General features: G+C 43.2%; 1 protein-coding gene and 1 pseudogene across 2 annotated transcripts; both read left to right on the forward strand.

The window, feature by feature from the left end:
- The first annotated feature begins 3,715 nt into the window (after positions 1–3,715).
- On the forward strand, positions 3,716–7,773 carry si:ch211-266i6.3 (cytoskeleton-associated protein 2). 2 transcript variants are annotated; one of them, XM_038990147.1, is made up of 7 exons: positions 3,716–3,825; positions 4,200–4,266; positions 4,354–5,135; positions 5,872–6,226; positions 6,330–6,390; positions 6,546–6,816; positions 6,989–7,773. In XM_038990147.1, the coding sequence occupies exons 2-7, from the start codon at positions 4,222–4,224 to the stop codon at positions 7,263–7,265; spliced, it is 1,791 nt and encodes a 596-aa protein (XP_038846075.1). In that variant the 5' UTR covers positions 3,716–3,825; positions 4,200–4,221; the 3' UTR covers positions 7,266–7,773. The 2 variants fall into 2 exon arrangements, with proteins under 2 accessions (XP_038846075.1, XP_038846076.1); XM_038990148.1 differs by having other exon boundaries at positions 3,748–3,825; positions 4,163–4,266.
- A 6,569-nt stretch (positions 7,774–14,342) lies between these two features.
- Positions 14,343–16,978, forward strand: LOC120043822 (annotated as a pseudogene).
- Positions 16,979–22,088: the final 5,110 nt, after the last annotated feature.

Consider the following 22,088-nt stretch of genomic DNA (forward strand, 5'->3'; position numbering starts at 1 on the left):
GTATTTGGGAAAAATGAAAATTTTGGTTTTATTCTACAATCTACTGACAACATTTCTCCCAAATAAAAATATTGTCATTTAGAGCATTTGTTTGCAGAAAATGACCAAATCTGAGATGTCTTTTGTTCTAGGCATGCTTTTTGTGGTTCACATCAGATAATGCTTCTTGTGAATTGCAAACTCAAATTTTGTGAGGGTTTTTTATAGGGCAAGGCAGCTCTAACCAACATCTCCAATCTCGTCTCATTGATTGGACTCCAGGTTAGCTGATTCCAATTAGCTTTTGGAGAAGTCATTAGCCTAGGTGTTCACATACTTTTCCCAACCTACACTGTGAATGTTTAAATTATGTATTCAATATAGACAAGAAAAATACGATTATTTGTGTGTTATTGGTTTAAGCACAATATGTTTGTCTATTGTTGTGACTTCGATGAAGATCAGATTAAATTTGATGACCAATTTATGCACATATGGAATCATGTAGTAGTCAAAAAGTGTTAAACAAATACAAATATTTGGGATTATTCAAATAGCCACCCGTTGCCTTGATGACAGCTTTGCACACTCTTGGCATTCTCTCAACCAACTTCACCTGGAATGCTTTTCCAACCGTCTTGAGCGAGTTCCCACATATGCTGAGCACTTGTTGGCTGCTTTTCCTTCACTCTGTGGTCCGACTCATCCAAAACCATCTCAATTTGGTTGAGGTCGGGGGAGTGTGGAGGCCAGTTCATCTGATGCAGCACTCCATCACTCTCCTTCTTGGTAAAATAGCCCTTACACAGCCTGGAGGTGTGTTGGGTCATTGTCCTGTCAAAAAACAAATGATAGTTCCACTAAGCCAAAACCAGATGGGATGGCATATCGCTGCAGAATGCTGTGGTATCCATGCTGGTTACGTGTGCCTTGAATTCTAAATAAATCACAGACAGTGTCACTAGCAAAGCACCCCCAAACATAACACATCCTCCTCCATGCTTCACGGTGGGAAATACACATGCGGAGATCATCCGTTCACCCACACCGCGTCTCAGAAAGACACATTGGTTGGAACCGAAAATCGGCAATTTGGACTACAGACCAAAAGACAGATTTCCACCGGTCTAATGTCCATCTCTCGTGTTTCTTGGCCCAAGCAAGTCTCTCCTTATTGGTGTCCTTTAGTAGTGGTTTCTTTGCAGCAATTCACAGTTGACGTTGAAATGTGTTTGTTACCTGAACTCTGTGAAGAATTTATTTGGGCTGCAATTTCTAAGGCTGGTAACTCTAATGAACTTATCCTTTGCAGCAGAGGTAACTCTGGGTCTTCCATTCCTGTGGTGGTCCTCATGAGAGCCAGTTTCATCACAGCGCTTGGTTTTTGCGACTGCACCTGAGGAAACTTTCAAAGTAGTTGAAATTTTCCAGATTGACTGACCTTCATGTCTGAAAGTAATGACGGACTGTCGTTTCTCTTTGCTTATTTGAGCTGTTCTTGCTATAATATGGACTTGGTCTTTTACCAAATAGGGCTATCTTCTGTTTTCCACCCAAACCTTGTCACAACACAACTGATTGGCTCAAACGCATTAAAGAGGAAAGAAATTCCACAAATTAACAAGGAACACATGTTAATTGAAATACATTCTAGGTGACTACCTCATGAAGCTGTTTGAAAGAATGCCAAGAGTGTGCAAAACTGTCAAGGCAAAGGGTGGCTATTTGAATAATCTCAAATATATTTTGATTTGTTTAATACTTTTGGTTACTACATGATTCCGTGTGTTATTTTATAGTTGGTCTTCACTATTCTACAAGGTAGAAAATAGTAACAATAAATGAATCCTTGAATGAGTAGGTGTTTAACTTTTGATCAGTAGTGTATATTAGAACATCTTGGCCATGTTCTGTTATAATCTCCACCCGGCACAGCCAGAAGAGGACCGGCCACCCCTCATAGCCTGGTTCCTCTTTAGGTTCTGGCCTTTCTAGGGAGTTTTTCCTAGCCACCGTGCTTCTACACCTGCATTGCTTGCTGTTTAGGCTGGGTTTCTGTACAGCACTTTGTGACATCAGCTGATGTAAGGGCTTTATAAATAAATTTGATATATTAGACCCCTTATTTTTGGCACTACTAAAACAGGACAGGAGATATGCTTGTTCCATGTTAATCAACATTGCCAAGATTATTTGTCACCTGTACAGCATTACAGTGCCAATAGATACTCTACACACCCTTTCAAAATGTGTTCACCTTTTGTGAATTGGCAGAGCTTAAAGATCCTTATGGGAAACCCTGTTTCTCCTGAGATGCATATACAGTGCATTCAGAAACTATCCAGACCCCTTGACTTCTTCCACATTTTGTTACAGCCTTTTTCTAAAATGTATTAAATAGTTTTCCCCTCATCAATCTACACTCTATAATGTCAAAGCAAAAACAGGTTTAGACATTTTTGCAAATTTATTTAAAAAATACAACACATTTACATAATTATTCAGACTCTTTACTTTGAAGCACCTTTGACAGCGATTACAGCCTCAAGTCTTCTTGGGTATGACGCTACAAGCTTGGTACACCTGTATTTGGGGAGTTTCTCCCATTCTTCTCTGCAGATCCTCTCAAGCACTGTCAGGTTGGATAGGGAGCGTCGCTGCACCCCTATTTTCATCTCTCGAGAGATGTTCGATCGGGTTTAAGTCCGGCTATGGCTGGGCCACTCAAGAACATTGAGACTTTTCCCAGAAGCCACTCCTGCGTGGTCTTCACTGTGTACTTAGGGTCGTTCAAGCCAAAGAGTTCAATCTTGGTTTCATCAGACCAGAGAATCTTGTTTCTCATGGTCTGGGAGTCTTTAAAGGATTGATTGGTGCAGTGCTGCAGAAATGGTTGTCTTTCTGGAAAATTCTCCCTTCTCCACAGAGGAACTCTAGAGCTCTGTCAGAGTGACCACTGGGTTCTTATTCACCTCCTTGACCAAGGCCCTTCTCCCCTGATTACTACGTTTGGCCAGGCTGCAAGCTCCAGGAAGAGTCTTGGTGGTTTCAAACTTCTTCCATTTAAGAATGATGGAGGCCACTCTGTTCTTGGGGACCTTCAATGCTGCAGAAATGTTTTGCTACCCTTCCACAGATCTGTGCCTCAACACAATCCTGTCTCTGCCTCTACAGACAATTCCTTCAACCTCATGGCTTGGTTTTCGCTCTGACATGCACTGTCAACTGTGGGACCTTACATAGACAGGTGTGTGCCTTTCCAAATCATGTCCAATCAATTGCATTTACCACAGGTGGACTACAAGTTGTAGAAACATCTCACGGATGATCAATGGAAACAGGATGCACCTGAGCTCAATTTCGAGTCTCATAGCAAACTTGTGATTAACATCTTCACACTTGGTTATGAACGCAGCAATACACAATTGATCTCGGTTAATAAAGCAGCATGTAGGTGATTCTAAAGTTGGATTACCATTAGGACGTTAATCAGTCTATACATTTTTTATAAAAGTTATATCAAATGTTGTTGTCTTCCTCTCTGGTCTGGGTGTAGCAGTCAGACAGTATTTTAGGAATTCTATTATGGTTCAAACATTCAAAAGTACAGACGTATGCCTTCATCTCAGATGAACCCGCCCAAACCCTCCTCCAAATTGTCCTATGACCTAATCTCGAGACATTCGATTGGCTAAATTGAGTTTTCCCGACAACATCTCGACCAATCCGGACCAATCTTATTTTCCGTAATACAGCGCCAACGTTGAATCGGGGTTTGTTTTGCGAGGGACGTTTTAGCCTGTGCTGTCCGTTTTTATTTTTGTCTACAATACATTGAATCAGAAGGTAAGCGCGATTTAAAATTGTTTATCTAATTTGCTATTGAAATTGACACCAGTATTTTGAAGTTTTCCAGCTAGCTAACGTACTGTACATTTAGCCAGTTTAATCTACGTTTTGCAAGACAACGTGGTCGAAAAACGCCTTTCAGCTAGAAAAACGCCATTATCTAACAACACTAATATCAAAGATTCTTATTACTAGAGGCTAAGCTGCTAGTTAGGTGGGTAACTAGCCATATAGATAACTAAACAGAGAAGACATTTTAGTAGCCAGCTAACGTTATACAAGCTGAATTCCATGTAAAACATATTTTTCCTGGCTTTTTATCTATTTATTCAAGGTCTGTTACTGAACAAGTATATTTGTAAATATTTAAGGGGTCTGCCATTTGTGACACCAATGAAAATGGATACAGTTACAAGAAATAACACCAACTTGAAAAAGGTAATGTAGCTCTTTTTTTCTTCTGTTAGGCCTACTACTTTTCTGTACAATGTATTATTTCTTGTTTGTCCTGTCTGCTATTATTAGGGTAACAAAGAGAATGCCAGACCAGCAAGTGGACCCACTAAGTCCTTTATTACCAGAGCTGCTTCTACTAAAACAGTGGCAGCTCCATCTGCCCCTCTGCATTCCAAGAGCAATAAAAAGGAGGACTTGGGAAAGGGAGAAGATGCTCTGAAGAAGGTCAAGATGGCAACCGCTGGTGATACAAAGAGACGCAACACTTTCAGCCAAACCTTACTCACCAAACAGGCTGTCAGACAGAGAAAACTGGTTGCAGAGGCCTCACAGCCAACTACCGTCCCAGCTAAACCTGTCCCTGGCACCTACAAAGGAAAGGTTGTCCAATCCAAAATAAGCACCTTCAGGAAGCCTAGTGGCCTGGAGGGAGGGGTAGAAAGCAAAGCAGCTACCAAGACCTCGGCACCCAAAGCTGAAAGCCAAAAGCCTGTGAATTTGACAAAGGTCAGGCCCAAAGCTGTTGCTGACTTGCCTCAGCGTTCCATGTTCAAGCCCCCTCAAATATGTCAGCCCTCAAAATCCAAGTCTGTGTCCAATGGGCCTCCTCCAGTCTCTAAGTGCCCAGCCACTTGCCGTCCAACAGGCTTTTGCTCTGCAGTCCCTCCTGCCAGAATGGCTCTACTTACCACAGCTCTCCAAAGCTCCAGTAGGTCTGCCATGACATCAAAGGAGAAAGAGCTGCCACAGAGAACCAAGCCTAAGATGACAACTGACAAAGTTCGCAAGCCTCCGGTTGCCAGCACCCTAAGCCAGTACAGGGCTAACACAGAGACTGCTGAAGAGAAAAGGTTTGTGATTTTTGTTTAACATTCTTGAATTGTCCAATAACTGATATTTTTGGTACTTTGGTCAACTGCTCAAAATATTTGTAACCAGTGGTGTAAAGTACTTAAGTAAAAATACTTTAAAGTACTACTTAGGTAGTTTTTGGGGATATCTGTACTTTACTATATATATTTTTGACAAATTTTAATTTTGCATTCCTAAAGAAAATAATGTACTTTTTACTCCATACATTTTCCCTGGCCCGCAAAAGTGTCCGTTACATTTTGAAATCTTAACGGGTCAGGAAAATGGTCCAATTCACACACTTATTAAGACAACATCACTGGTCATCCCTACTGCCTCTGGTCAATCAATAAACATATGCTTTGTTTGTAAATTATATCTGTGTGTTGTAGTGTGTCCCCGGTTATCTGTAAATTATTTATTTATTTTTTAAACTAAAATTGTGCCGTTTTAATTATATATATATATATATATATATATATATATATATATATATATATATATATATGCAATTTGAAATGATTTTTTCTTTAACTTTTGATACTTAAGTATATTTAAAACCAAATACTTTTAGACTTTTACTCGAGTAGTATTTTACTGAGTGACTTTTGCTTTTACTTGTCATTTTCTATTAAATTATCTATATATATCTTTATATCTTCATATTCAAGTATGACAATTGGGTACTTTTTCCACCACTGGTTTTAACTGATGTTTTTAATCATTGATTGCCAGAGCAAAGCTGGCAGAGTGGCTGGCATCCAAGGGAAAGACTCTGAAAAGGCCTCCCATATCAGCAGTGGCACTCCCAAAGTATAAACCAGTTGTGCAGCCCAAGCCTGAAGTCCACCCAGTATTCACAGCCTTCTCACCACAAAAGACCAATGTTGAGCCTCAGCCCTCTGATCAGACGTCACAACAACCTGGTCCTGAGCCTGAACCGACTGTTCGGCCTAAAAATGACCAGGTGGTCCCTGAGCAGGAGGCAGCCTGTGCCTCAACTCCACTGATAATGAACACGACGCTGGACTTGCTTGACAACTCTGATACATATTTTCTCCCTATTGATCCAGAGGTTCAAATGAATGACGTAAGAAACCTTTGTTTAGTAATTTATTATTTTGGTACTGTAGTTTTATTCATCAAAATTCTTAAATATAACCTAACCACCACTGTCCTATGTCTTATCACAGGTTGTGGTCAACCTTTGTGATGCTTTGGAGGCATTGGAGACGCCCTCAGCATGTGTGGATGGTAAGTTTTGTGGTCAGTACATTCACAGCAAACAGTCAAATGTACTTGCTCACTTGGCATCATCTGCCTGATTCAAATCATGTAAGAGTAACATTTTATCATGTAAACTTTAGTCATGTGTTATATTCATTGGTGTGTTCTTTTTTTTCTTTTAGAGCCACATGAGAAAAAGGAATCTGAAGAGAAAATCGTGGAGGGCGGGACAAATTATGGATTTGAAGAGAGGAATGAGTTTGATGAGAATAATTTTGACAGGTCTGAGGAAGTGAACAGTGAAGTAGGAGCGGGAGCTTCAGAGAAGAAAGTAAGGAAGGGTTATGTTGAGAAAGTCGATAGTGATTATGATGACGAATGCTTGATGGAGACTACACCAGAGGGAGCCTCCATGGTGAAATACAATCTGAAGACAACTCCATACCTTCAAAGGTGATATTTCTTATCTTAAATACCTATTTTACAATCACTTCCATACAATTATTGGAAATTCTGGAGGTCATGGAGAACATCACTACTTCACATCTCTATATTGAAATGTATATTAAACTGAACATGGCTGTCAACTAACCACACAATTCTGTCCATCTCTTTCCCCTTCTAGTGTTAAGAGAACAATCAACGGTGAGGCATGTGCAAGTGGTTCCAGGCGAAAAAACACCATCAAGGATCTGAAGTTCCTGACACCAGTCCGTCGTTCCTGTCGCATCCAGCGCAAGTCATCCCACCTGCCTGTGATGCTGACAGACCACGACACCTGTGTGTCCTCGCTGGCAGAGCTGGTGAATCTGGACGACGATGCCAACGCTTACATCTACAGGAGGAACCCTGCTCTCCTGGAGGACCTGCCTGACCATCCCAAAGACCTGGAGAGGATCTGAGTCTTTGGATGAGTGGGACGAGAAGGCCTGAAAATGAATAGAAAGAATATGGAACTGATGGGCACTTTACAAAAGGGGTTTTAAAATAATGAAAATAGATTATTTGCTGTTTTACCATCCATAATGGTTGTTAATCCAAATTGTGATAATATGGGCTTTGTGTGGCAAGATTTACTAATACAATAAGACTGGGTGCCTTTTTGTTTTCTGTTTGTCTTAGTTGTTACTTCTCATAAGGAAGGGACATTTGCCATAGCTTGACCTGCTACACCTTCTCTTTTATTTGTTGTATATATTCTCTCTGCTGTCTTACTGTGTTTGTTTTATGAATGTATTGTTTATTTTAATGCAGAGTTGATAATTTAATATCTACCACTAGGTTTTACCATAGATAAATTACGTACAGCACACCTTTTATCACCCTCAATAATTTGGTAGGAAATAAAGAAATGTGTGTTGCACATCCAGGAAAAGTGACACTATTCAATAAAATTATAACAAAATGGTTCTCTGGTGGAATTATTGCTTTTGAAATGGGAAATAATGCAATAACATACCTTAACAAAGAAATGTATTCATTGATTACTCACTGGATCCAACTGCCCTCCTGCTGGACTGTAATTTTAGTCAAATTGGGATATGGTAAGTTAGAAAATACTGTCCTATACCTGGCTAACGAGTTTCGGAGGGCCAAACATGAACAATGTCAAAATTCTTGAAATGTCTTGTGTGAATAATTGTGCAGGCATGTCTTGATCCGAAGGGCGCAAGGAAAGCTAATATCAGTATTGGAACCCTGAGGTGATGTGAACAGAGCGGTGACAAACATGCGCACTGGGTTATGTTAGCAAAGCATTGTGGGAAGGTCGTGGTTTAATCGCTTGTCGCGTTGATTCCTCCACGCCACATAAAGCACTGTTGCGTGCGAGTCCATTCTTTACTAATTTCTGGATAAGTTCATATTGAAGTAAATTACTTTTGAAAAGCATTATACTAGCATAAGCAAACCATGTCAAACTTTTGCGCAGCACCAAATTGCACCATAAAAAGTAATCGGTCAGCATCGCTATTCTTCAGGTTTCCAAGGGACACTGAAAGGTACGTTAATAAGACGGTCTTCCATGCTTGACTTTGCACATTAAGCTAACTAAGTTAACGTTAGCTGTCAGCTAAATATGTGCACTGTGCAAGCTATTTGGCTAGCTTGTAGCTAGTTTTGCAGCATGCTTGCAGAATAATTGCATAACCAGACTTTTGGGGTTTGGTTGTTAAAACATACAGCAAGCTGCTTGCTAGCGAGACACCATGTTTTAGTTTGCATGTTATTGTCAACACAGCACACAATGTGATTGTGTGATTATACCATTAACTATAGCAATCATATCTTCAGTATTTTAATAACTAGTTCAATCTCATTCAATGATCGCTAAATGTATAAATGAGAACTGTTTGTTTTTTAAAGTTGTATCCGTGAGGAGCTCTTACAGGAAGTCAGAGAGGGTCGTTTTTCTCATTGGTCACTGACGATCAGTGTTTGAATAACTCGTTCTTAATGTTCAATCTCATTCAATGAAGCTAAATGTATGAATGAGAATAGTTTGTTTTGTCTGTTGTGCACAGATGCAAACAGTGGGTGGAAAACTGGCATGGCAAGGATCTTGAAGATTAAACACCTGACCAGCTGAACAGACACTACAGACTTTGCTAAGCATTTTGAACCATCCGTGATTTGTAAAGCAGTAAGTGATACTGATGCAATTTGCTTGGCATTTGTTTATTTTGGCTTAGCTGAAACGTTTAACATTTGAAATTGATGTAGTTGAACAGAGATGTGTACTTATTTAGTGCTACACACACCCATCAAATAGGTAGTTTAATAAATCGTTCATATTTCCAGAGTTCCTACAGTACAAGGCTGAAGGATAATGCCATACCAACCATCTTTGATTTACAATCCCAGCTCAATAAGCCACAAAGTAGGAAACGCAAGAGGATTAAAGAGCTGGTAGGGGTTTCTTTTCCATTTAACAAATCACTAGTCATACTCAATGTATTGAAATGAAACAGCTTGTTATTGTTTCTCTCTTGCTATTATATTCTACAGAGTGAAGATGAAGCAAGGCAAATGAAAGGGAGGAAAAGTAAGTTGTGCATCTTATGTTGAGGCTGTTTCAATGTACATGTCACGTTCCTGACCTGTTTTCTGTTATTTTTGTATGTGTTTAGTTGGTCAGGGTGTGAGTTGGGGTGGGCATTCTATGTTTTGTGTTTCTATGTTTAGGTCAGGTGTAATTAGCCTTATATGGTTCTCAATCAGGGACAGGTGTTTGACGTTTCCTCTGATTGAGAACCATATAAAGGTAGGCTGTTCACACTGTTTGTTTGTGGGTGATTGTCTTCTGTGTCTGTGTATGTTGCACCACACGGGACTGTTTCGGTTTGTTCGTTCGTTTGTTGTAGTCTGTACCTGTTCGTGCGTTCCTCGTCATTTTGTAAGTTCTCATAGTTCAGGTCTGTCTACGTTCGTTTGTTATTTTGTAGTTTGTTTAAGTATTTTCGTGTTTTCGTCTTTACTTTAATAAACATCATTATGTCAAATTATCACGCTGCGCTTTGGTCCAATCCCTACTCCTCCTCTTCTTCCGAAGAGGAGGAGGACAGCCGTTACAGAATCACCCACCAACCATGGAGCAAGCAGCGTGAGAGGAACCAGCAACAGCGGCAAAGAAACCAGGACTCGTGGACATGGGAGGATGTTTTGGACGGCAAGGGTTGCTACACATGGGAGGAGATCCTGGCTGGAAGAGATCGCCTCCCATGGGAACAGCTGGAGGCGATTAGGAGAGCAGAGGCAACCGGAGAGAGGAACCGGAGTTATGAGGGTACGCGACTAGCAAGGAAGCCTGTGAGTAAACCCCAAAAATTTCTTGGGGGGGGGGGGGGCGGCTAAGAGGGAGAGTGGCGAAGTCAGGTAGGAGACCTGCGCCCACTCCCTGTACTTACCGTGGAGAGCGAGAGTACGGGCAGACACCGTGTTACGCAGTAGAGCGCATGGTGTCTCCTGTACGTGTGCATAGCCCGGTGCGGGTTATTCCACCTCCCCGCACTGGCAGGGCTAGATTGAGCATTGAGCCAAGTGCCATGAAGCCGGCTCTACATATCTGGCCACCAGTGCGTCTCCTCGGGCCGGCTTACATGGCACCAGCCTTACGCATGGTGTCCCCGGTTCGCCTACATAGCCCGGTGCGGGTTATTCCACCTCCCCGCACTGGTTGGGCGACGGGGAGCATACAACCAGGTAAGGTTGGGCAGGCTCAGTGCTCAAGGGAGCCAGTACGCCTGCACGGTCCGGTATTTCCGGCGCCACCTCCCCGCTCCAGGCCAGTACCACCAGTGCCTACACCACGCACCAGGCTTCCAGTGCGTCTCCAGAGCCCTGTTCCTCCTCCACGCACTCTCCCTGTGGTGCGTGTCTCCAGCCCAGTGCCTCCAGTCCCGGCACCACGCATCAAGCCTCCTGTGCGTCTCCAGAGCCCTGTACGCACTGTTCCTTCTCTCCGTACTCGCCCTGATGTGCGTGCCCTCAGCCCGGTACCACCAGTGCCGGTACCACGCACCAGGCCTATAGTACGCCTTGAGAGTCCAGTGTGCCCTGTTGTTGTTCCCCGCACTAGCCTGAAGGTGCGTGTCCTTAGCCCGGTACCTCCAGTTTCGGTACCACGCACCAGGCCTACAGTGCGTCTCAGCCGGCCAGAGTCTGCCGTCTGCCCAGCGGCGCCTGAACTGCCCGTCTGCCCAGCGGCGCCTGAACTGCCCGTCTGCCCAGCGGCGCCTGAACTGCCCGTCTGCCCAGCGGCGCCTGAACTGCCCGTCTGCCCAACGCCGTCTGAACTGTCCGTCTGCCAAGCGTTGCTTGAACTGCCCGTCGGTACTGAGCCTTCAAAGCCGCCCGTCTGCCATGAGCCTTCAAAGCCGCCCGTCTGCCATGAGCCTTCAAAGCCGCCCGCCAGACAGGAGCCGCTAGAGCCGCCCGCCAGACAGGAGCCGCTAGAGCCTTCCGCCAGACAGGAGCCGCCAGAGCCTTCCGCCAGACAGGAGCCGCCAGAGCCTTCCGCCAGACAGGAGCCGCCAGAGCCTTCCGCCAGACAGGAGCCGCCAGAGCCTTCCGCCAGACAGGAGCCGCCAGAGCCTTCCGCCAGACAGGAGCCGCCAGAGCCTTCCGCCAGACAGGAGCCGCCAGAGCCTTCCGCCAGACAGGAGCCGCCAGAGCCTTCCGCCAGACAGGAGCAGCCAGAGCCTTCCGCCAGACAGGAGCAGCCAGAGCCTTCCGCCAGACAGGAGCAGCCAGAGCCTTCCGCCAGACAGGAGCAGCCAGAGCCTTCCGCCAGACAGGAGCAGCCAGAGCCTTCCGCCAGACAGGAGCAGCCAGAGCCTTCCGCCAGACAGGATCAGCCAGAGCCTTCCGCCAGACAGGATCAGCCAGAGCCTTCCGCCAGACAGGATCAGCCAGAGCCTTCCGCCAGACAGGATCAGCCAGAGCCTTCCGCCAGACAGGATCAGCCAGAGCCTTCCGCCAGACAGGATCAGCCAGAGCCTTCCGCCAGACAGGATCAGCCAGAGCCTTCCGCCAGACAGGATCAGCCAGAGCCTTCCGCCAGACAGGATCAGCCAGAGCCTTCCGCCAGACAGGATCAGCCAGAGCCGTCATCCAGCCATGACCAGCCAGAGCCGTCATCCAGCCATGACCAGCCAGAGCCGTCATCCAGCCAGGATCCGCCATCCAGTCCGGAGCTGCCGTCCCTCAGTCCGGAGCTGCCGTCCCTCAGTCCGGAGCTGCCGTCCCTCAGTCCGGAGCTGCCGTCCCTCAGTCCGGAGCTGCCCCTTATCCCGGTGATGCCCCTTATCCCGGTGATGCTCCTTATCCCGGTGATGCCCCTTAATTTAGGTGGGGTTATTTGGAGGGTGGTCATTGAGAGGGGGATAAAAAAGTGGGGATTTATTATGGTGGGATGGGGACCACGCCCAGAGCCTGAGCCGCCACCGTGGACAGATGCCCACCCAGACCCTCCCCTAGACTTTTGGTGGTGCGTCCGGAGTTCGCACCTTGAGGGGGGGGGTTCTGTCACGTTCCTGACCTGTTTTCTGTTATTTTTGTATGTGTTTAGTTGGTCAGGGCGTGAGTTGGGGTGGGCATTCTATGTTTTGTGTTTCTATGTTTAGGTCAGGTGTAATTAGCCTTATATGGTTCTCAATCAGGGACAGGTGTTTGACGTTTCCTCTGATTGAGAACCATATAAAGGTAGGCTGTTCACACTGTTTGTTTGTGGGTGATTGTCTTCTGTGTCTGTGTATGTTGCACCACACGGGACTGTTTCGGTTTGTTCGTTCGTTTGTTGTAGTCTGTACCTGTTCGTGTGTTCTTCGTCATTTTGTAAGTTCTCATAGTTCAGGTCTGTCTACGTTAGTTTGTTATTTTGTAGTTTGTTTAAGTATTTTCGTCTTTACTTTAATAAACATCATTATTTCAAATTATCACGCTGCGCTTTGGTCCAATCCCTACTCCTCCTCTTCTTCCGAAGAAAACAGGTTTTTAGAAATGTTTGCAAATGTATTAAAAATAAAACTGAAATATCACATTTAAATAAGTATTCAGACTCTTTACTCAGTACTTTGTTGAAGCAACTTCAACAGCGATTACAGCCTCGAGTCTTCTTGGGTATGACGCTACAAGCTTGGCACACCTGTATTTGAGGAGTTTCTCCCATTCCTTCTCTGCAGATTCTCTCAAGCTCTGTCAGGTTGGTTTGGGAGCGTCGCTGTACAGCTATTTTCAGGTCTCTCCAGAGATGTTCGATCGGTTCAAGTCCGGGCTCTGGATGGGCCACTCAAGGACATTCAGAGACTTGTCCCAAAGCCACTCCTGTGTTGTCCTGTTGGAAGGTGAACCTTCGCCCCAGTCTGAGGTCCTGAGCGCTCTGGAGCAGGTTTTCATCAAGGAGCTCTCTGTACTTTGCTCCGTTCATCTTTCCCTCGATCCTGACTTGTCTCCCAGTCCCTGCGACTGAAAAACATCCCCACAGCATGATGATGCCACCACCACTGTGTTTCACCGTAGGGATGGTACCAGGTTTCCTCCAGACGTGACGCTTGGCATTCAGGCTAAAGAGTTCAATCTTGGTTTCATCAGACCAGAGAATCTTGTTTTTCATGATCTGACGGTCCTTTAGGTGCCTTTTGGCAAACTCTAAGCGGGGTGTCATGTGCCCTTCACTGAGGAGTGGCTTCCATCTAGCCACTGTATTTGCCTGATTGGTAGAGTGCTGCAGAGATGGTTGTCCTTCTGGAAGGTTCTCCCATCTCCAGAGGACATCTGGAGCTCTGTCAGAGTGACCATCGGGTTCTTGGTCACCTCCTTGACCAATGCCCTTCTCCACTGATTGCTCAGTTTGGCCTGGCGACCAGCTGTAGGAAGTCTTGGTGGTTCCAAACTTCTTACATTTAGGAATGATGGAGGCCACTGTGTTCTTGGGGACCTTTTTTTGGTACCCTTCCCCAGATCTGTGCCTCGACACAATCTTGTCTCTGCGCTCTACGGACAATTCCTTCAACCTCATGGCTTGGTTTTTGCTCTGGCATTGCTCTGGCATCCCCCATAACTATGGGACCTTTATATAGACAGGTTTGTGCCTTTCCAAATCATGTCCAATCAATTGAATTTACCACAGGTGGACTCCAATAAAGTTATAGAAACACCAAGGAGGATCAATGGAAACAGGATGCACCTGAGCTTAATTTCGAGTCTCATAGCAAAGGGTCTGAATACTTATTTAAATATGCTATTTTTTATTTGTAATACATCAAAAACAAAAAATATAACTTATTTTCTCTTTGTCATTATGGGGAATTGGGTATAAATTGAGGGGGGGGGAATTATTTCAATTTTAGAATAAAGCTGTAACATAATGTGGATAAAGTCAAGGGGTCTGAATACTTTCTGAATGCATTGCAATGCAATAATATTCTAGGTTTAAATTGAATGACTAGTAATGGATGTATTTCCCTTTTCATCATGAGACAATGCCCTATCACAGGACCCACATAAGCAAAAAGTTATACTCATCTTATTTTTAATCAATATTACTTTATTTTCCTATAGTGGACTCTGTGGACCAATCAAAGACTAGCAAAGATGATGGTGAAGGCCAAGATGACTGAGACAAACCAGCCCCCCCCAGCTGACCTTTGAGGAGAAGAAGCACAGAGAATATCTCAAATCACTATTTGAAGTTCTTCTGGTGTTGGGGAAACAGAACATACCTCTGAATAGACATACCGAGGAGGTGCAGGAGTGCGACGGTCTCACTCCAAGCAACTTCCAGGCATTGTTGGAGTACCGAATGAATGCTGGTGGTGACGAAGCTCTCAGGAAAAGGTTTGAGACTAGCGCTGTGAATGCAGAGTGCTGCACTTCCACCCAATAGAGGCAGATGATGGAGGTCTGTGAGAACTGTGTCCGTGATAAACACTTACAGGAAGTTAGAGGGTCACTTCTCATTGGTCACTGACGATGTGGTCGAGATCTCGGGTGAGTGCCATATCCCCATATTCTTACGTTTTTTGAACCAGGCCAACTGCTTGCGGGAGGAGTTTGTGGGATTCCTTCCTTTTGAGGGAGATGAGGAGACCCTGATGGAGAGGCTGCTGACTGAGGTGACAAAGAAATGGGGCTTGAATATGGACTACTGCAGAGGGCAGGCCCACTTCAGCTCCGGTGTGCATTCTAGCAAAATGAAAGCCATTGCAACCAAACTCACAGAGAAGTATCCCACAGCAGTGTACACGCCAAGTTCCACCTGTGCCTTGAATGTCTCACTGGCAAGTGGAGTGGCTTTGACAGGCATTCAGATTGTCATGTCTACTTTCAAGAAGATTGAGTCTTTTTTCAACAAGTCGCCTTCACTGCAATTGGAGTTGGAGAATGCCATCTCAATTTTCTACCGGGGCAATGAAGAGAAGGCCAGTGATCTGAAAGAGGCCTGCCGTACCAACTGGACAATGAGGCATGATTCATTTGAGGTGGCAGTCGACGTCGTGGAATCTCTACTGCTCTGCGTAGATAGTGTCCATGACAATGAAGATCTGAGGTGGAGTGACCAAGACACATGATGCCTTGGAGATATCAGAGGCTCTGGCTGATTTTGAGTTTGTTGCAGCGTTGGTTGTGCTGAAAAACACTCTGTCATTCACAAGGACCTTCGGCAAGAACTTGCAAGGGCCAACAACAGATGTCTACTTTGCTGCAAGCAGCTTGACCGCTGTGTTACACTCGCTGAACGAGGTCTTGGATAACATTGAGGTGTACCATGAGTTCTAGTTCGAAGAGGCTGTTAACCTAGCTGCTGCGCTAGAGATTCCGGTCAAGGTTCCCAGGCTGTACTTGAGAAAGCACCGCCCAGAAGCTGGAACAGAGATCCAGCCCGAAAGCTACTTCAAAGAGCACCTGACTGCCCCAGTGGTGAGCCAGGTCATCAAAGAACTGAATGACCTCTTCTCTGAGAACCACCTTAACGCCCTGAGATATTTGACGCTCGTCCCTGCTGTCATGGGGCAGCTGAAATTCAACATGTCTGAAGATAACAACATGGAGATGTATAGGAACGACCTTCCCAACGCAGACACTCTCCCTGCTGAGCTTCACTGCTGGAGGGTGAAGTGGAAAAAATAGGGGCAAGGTGACCCTGCCCTCTACCGTCCATGAGACGCTGCAGCTTGCTGAAGTGAAGTTCTTCCCCAATGTGCTTGCATTCTTGAGGGTGCTCAGCAACCTGCCAGTCCTGGGCCTTGAGGATGTCGACGGCAATGCTTCTCGTAAACGTTTTCAGATGTACCTGCAGAACACACCTGACAAACACAGATCCAAGAGTCATACATTATGCCAGACATGACCTGGACTTTATGGTTGATAGTTACGTTAAGAATAAGATGTACCCTAACAATGAAAGTTAAATCCAATTAATTTCATGACCCTAATGAGCAAGTATGCCAGCCTGTTGACTTGTTCTTGTATAAATTGTAGTCTGTCTTCAGCATTTGTGACAAGAGCTGACCTCTTACTTATTGGAAATTTGATATGTTGACTTGAAACCACTTATTTTGTCTGTATAAAGTTGATCAATGACCATTGCAAGTTTTTGAGGGAATCATTAGATTTAGTATGCAACAAAACACTTAGTTTCAACTCAAGTTTTTTGTGATTTGAATTTATGTATAGGTAATTTTTTTATGTTTATGCAACTGGTTATGTAAATTACAGAACTGAATGTATTATTACATAAGTCTTCTGGGAGTACTTTCTTCTAGGTCCAATGTGATTGAAATACTGTTATATTTTAGTCATTTAGCAGACGCTCTTATCCATTGCGACTTACAGGAGCAATTAGGGTTAAGTGCCTTGCTCAAGGGCACATCTTCAGATTTTTTTACCTAGTAGGCTTGGCGATTCGAAACCAGTGACCTTTCGGTTACTGGCCGAACGCCCTTAACTGTTAGGCTACCTGCTTTGATCTAAGACTGTGTTCTTTTTGTAAGAATGATTACAAATAAAGATCAACGTTTTTGATTCAGTCTAATAAGAATTGCAATTATTGTCATACATTTATTTACACCATTTTATTGTGTGATAGCTGCATTTCTCAAATAAATTGTTGAAAATGTTTCTTTCCTCATTGACTTTGATCACACAATTCACAGTATAAAGTACATTTTTTCCCAATGTATGTCTATGATAAGATGTAGCTATTTCTGTTATAACCACAGTTTTCAAAGCTTTTAATAGGCTTTTTTGACAACCATGAACTCGTTCAGTCATCTTGTCACGTGACAAGTAGGCGTTTTATGAGGCCTCGTGGTATTCCGATATAATTTACTCGGTTGTCATATGCGGAACTTTAAAAAATACAGCTATTAAAATACATTTGTTATTACAATCGTACTGAATACATAGAAGGAAAAATACAAAGATATACAATTGTGCACATTGTACAGAGATCAATGCGCCAAGCGGTGTCGATTTCCGCTTTACAAAGGTGTTCTTCCTGGTTTAGGAACACTCGGGCAACTACACCGCTCAACAAATCAACTTTTTACGGAATGAAATAATTAAATTACCTAGCTAGGTACAAAGTTAATTTAAAGACTTTGTACAAATATTAAGCTAAAGATTCAATACGGGTGGATTTCTGATTAATTGCACGATGCACGATTTATTCTGAACCAGTGAGTGCATGGATCCCAAAATGCCCAACCGCTGTGCCGCACCAAATTGTAATATCTATACAGATAAATCAGACGTCCCATTTTTCAGATTTCCATTGGACTCGGAGCGGTAAGTGCAATGTAGTTGGGTTAGATGTAAATAGTGTATAATCCACTACAAACTATACTTTTTAAAGTAAAATTGTTATTCTTCATTAGCTAACTGGCTAGCTGGCTGATCCATTGAAACCTCTAGAGCTTGCTAGTTAGCCTAGCTTGTGCTAACGTTGATGGTAATGGCAAAGATGGGTTGTTTGCTAGCCAGCTAGCTAGCTTGCTAAAAGGCTACATTGTGGTTAAGGAAACCGTATTAATTGTGGAACGTTAAGGATGAATTAGAAGTCTGTTTTAGTGAGAGGGGGGTCCCTGGTCAGCCCTCAAAGTTATGAAAGTTATCTTTAATCTGACAACATCCTCTTCATATGTTGTACTGTAGCTAGATAGCTAAATTGGGTAGTCAGATTAATCAAGATGTAATACACAATAAATTGGTATCACTGATGTAGTGGTAAAACAAAGGTGGGTAAACTATAAACTCCAGTGGGCGATCGAGATCAGACGAACCACCACCGATATAAACCAAAACATTACATTTTTAGAACTGCATTGTTTGATTCCATTTTCATGCAGGTCAATAGGGAAGGCCTAATGTAATTTTATGTAGTTACACAATGCACATCAGGTCGCCCTCAGAAAAATATGTATTTGGACTGGACACTAGGAAAGTCCAGAGAAATAGGATGTGGAGATCTTTATATTGAAATGTGTTATCTTTTTAATCATGTTCTTAGTATCTCATGTGAGCTGCACTGCAATTCTGTATTGTAAAATGCCCTTGTATAAAAGGCCCATAGTTGTATTCTATATGCATTTGAAGAGAACATGTTATTGTGTTTGATACGATTACAGATTCTCTCAGGGATCCCATTTTAAATTTCAGGGGACCCCAAGTTTGGGAACTGCTGTAACCTCTGCTTGCTTCCTCTCTCTGTGTGTCTACTCTGCTGCCTTCTGCATTGCAGCCTGCATCACCCCAGTCTGCCTCACCACTGCCTCTCACTACTAGCTGTAAAGCAAAGTTATTTTATGTGAATCTATGTAGCCAATCTTTTGTTAAGATTATAGCTTGCTTAATTTCAGTCAATTGCTCCTGCTGAGGTCAAGATCTGTTTTAATGTTAGCTTCTAACACCATCCTTCTAGCCAGATAGCCATCTGACTGAAATATCAGTGACTATTTGCCAGTTGTACACTCATTCTCAGAGTAGTTTTTTTGGGGGGGGGGTGTCTGACACCGCAGGAGTCAATGTAATTGCTCAAATATACTTAAGTATCAAAAGTATACATTTCAAATTCCTTATTAAGCAAACCAGACAACACCATTTTCCATCTTCAACACTCAGACATCATTTACAAATGAAGCATGTCTGTTTAGTGAGTCCGCCAGATCAGAGACAGTAGGGAGACCAGGGATGTTCTCTTGATAAGTTAGTGAATTTGACAATTTTCCTGTCCTGATAAGAATTCAAAATGTAAGTACTTTTGGGTGTCAGGGGAAATGTATGGAGTAAAAAGTACATTATTTCCTTTAGGAATGTAGTAAAGTAAAAGTAATCAAAAATATAAATAGTAAAGTACAGATACTCCCCAAAACTACTTAAGTAAAAATACTTCAAAGTACTACACCACTGGTCTGGGCTGAGGTAGTTCGTTTCACGTCTGTGCCTGGGCGGAGTTTGACTTTGGACAGAGTGGTGAATGAAGGTGCTTCTAACAAGACAAATCCGGGGGGAGTAGGCGAACATAACGAGCATACCTGAATCATGATTCCACTCTTCGCAGAGAGACGGTCGCGATTTTTAACTCCGATCAAGAATATTAACATTGTGACCGTTTATCAACGCTGGGAACGCAATAAAAAGTGTATTAACGAAATAAAAATGTGCGTAAACACCAATTAAAAAGGTGCGTAAACTGTGTTTACCCTCCACTAAATCCCAAATGGGTCTATATACAGCCTAAAACAATGCTTGCACAATCGTGTACCTGTTCCTACAAGCCAGAATGTTGAATAAATTACATTTAAACTTACTCTACGGATTGTCTGCACGGTTTGTCCTTCCCCTGCTTGAAATTTGAGATAAAATATCCACAGCAAAGTAGCTAGTTATTGTTTACCAAACTTTGAGGGCGGGTAGGTATAGATGGGTAAACTGACAACGTCACGAAAACGATGTGCATGCTTCAGTGGAGCAGAAGTCCGTGAGTAGTTGTGATTCTGGATAGCCAGATGGCTACAACAATGGCAAACTGCTATGTGGGGAATCGTAAATGACTCGTTTCATCTTGTTTTTGATACCATTTCTTGTTTTGAGGTATTTAGTCAATACTAATAGCTAGCTAACCAACAACTGTAACAATGTATTTGAGACAGGTGCACATGTATGTTTTCAATAAGCATTGGATACAAAATATAGTTACAAATCTAAGGCAACCCCGTCTGTTTTGCTCCATATTTGCGCATGCGTCGGTTTTGTTGCTAAACAACCAAACCGTCTATAGAGGTCGCCAGCTTGTAGTCCTAAAAAACATTTTTTAAAAATTAGTAGTTAGTTCAGCCATTCCTATGGGGAAAGTAGAGAGTTTTATGATAACCTCAGACCTTATGTTTAACACAGGCTTACGAGATCTTATACGTTTTGTTCTATGACATTATCAGTCAGTCAGTTAACATGATCTTTATGATTTATGAATCCTTTTTGTGCTTTTAAAAAATTACATAAATGCTTCAAAATTCAGTGACTAATGAAGATTTATCTTCGAACCAAATGTATAAGATCTCTGAAGCTTGTTTACTACAGACCATCTTTTTTTGGCATTTAACCAAAAACTAAATTTCCCCATAGGTTTTGTCCAACGAACCATGGTGAAGTTAGCCATTACTATTGCGCTCTATATGACTCGTTCTGCACCGAGGTAAAGTTTGTTTTATATTGGATGTTCGGTTTTCTCTTGTCAATAGCTATTGAACAATGCATGCCATGGCAAGTTGTATATTCTGAATCAGGGAAGGATGGAGAACCATCTGTCTTCGATAAAATATTTTTGACAATTGAAATCCAAATAAGAAAATATAAATTCACAGGATTGTTCTCCATCCTTCCCTGATTCAGAATATACAATTTTCATTGTCATGGCATGCTTGGTTCAATAGCTATTGACAAGAGAACTGAATCCAATAACATTTTATTGGTCACATCATGCGTCAAATACGACAGGTGTAGACTTAAGTGAAATGCTTACATACGAGCCCATACCCAACAAGGCAGAGTTAAAAACTAAGACAAATATTTGCTCAATAAAAAAGGAAATAGTAACACAATAACAAGACTATATACAAGGACTACTGAGTGTATTTAAAACTAACTTTACTTTGGTGCCGAACCATATACCTACCGGCTTTCTAAGAAGTTCGGTAAACAATACATTCCTGTAGATATTGTCTACATTTTTGAGCAGCTGAAGGACAAACCGCACATACAACCAGTAAAGTTTAAATGTAATTTTATTCAACATTCTGGCTTGTAAGGAACATTTACATGATTTTGAAGGCATTCGTTTCCGGCTGTAAATACAAATGTTGTATTACAGCTTGTTTAATCAGACTAGCTAGCAGGCTATCTAGCTTTGATGTAGCAGGTTACACCCCCTCCCTATGTTGCTGATGGTCCAAATACACTCAAAGGCCAGTTTATTAGGTACACCACCCTCTTCAGGAAAATGGTTCTCTCCTACAGACAGTGAGTCACGTGGCCGTAGCTTGCTATATAAAGTAGGCAGACAGGCATCGAGCATTAAGTTACGGTTCGATTGAACGTTAGAATGGGCAAAACTAATGACCTAAGCGACTGTAACCGATGTGAAATGGCTAGCTAGTTAGCGGCGGTGCGCACTAATAGCGTTTCAATCGGTGATGTCACTCGCTTTGAGGCCTTGAAGTAGTGATTGCCCTTGCTCTGCAAGGGCCGCGGCTTTTGTGGAGCGATGGGTAACGATGCTTCGTGGGTGACTGTTGTTGATGTGTGCAGAGGGTCCCTGGTTCGGGCCGGGTCGGGGCGAGGGGACGGACTAAAGTTAAACTGTTACATTGATGCTGTTGACCCGGATCACTGGTTGCTGCGGAAAAGGAGGAGGTCAAAAGGGGGGTGAGTGTAACCGATGTGAAATGGCTAGCTAGTTAGCGGTGGTGCGCGCTAATAGCATTTCACATCGGTTACACGACTTTGAGCGTGGTATGATCGTCGGTGCCAAGCACGCTGGTTCCAGTATCTTAGAAACGTCTGGCCTCCTGTGCTTTTCACGCACGACAGTGTCTAAAGTTGACCGAGAATGGTATGACAAACAAAAAAACATCCAATCAGCGGCAGTCCTGTGATCGAAAAACAGCTTGTTAATGAGAGGTCAAAGGAGAATAGCAAGAATCATGCGGGCAACAAATAGGCAAATAACG

Source organism: Salvelinus namaycush, chromosome 3 (genome assembly GCF_016432855.1).
Source record: "Salvelinus namaycush isolate Seneca chromosome 3, SaNama_1.0, whole genome shotgun sequence".
Taxonomy (NCBI): Eukaryota; Metazoa; Chordata; class Actinopteri; order Salmoniformes; family Salmonidae; genus Salvelinus; species Salvelinus namaycush.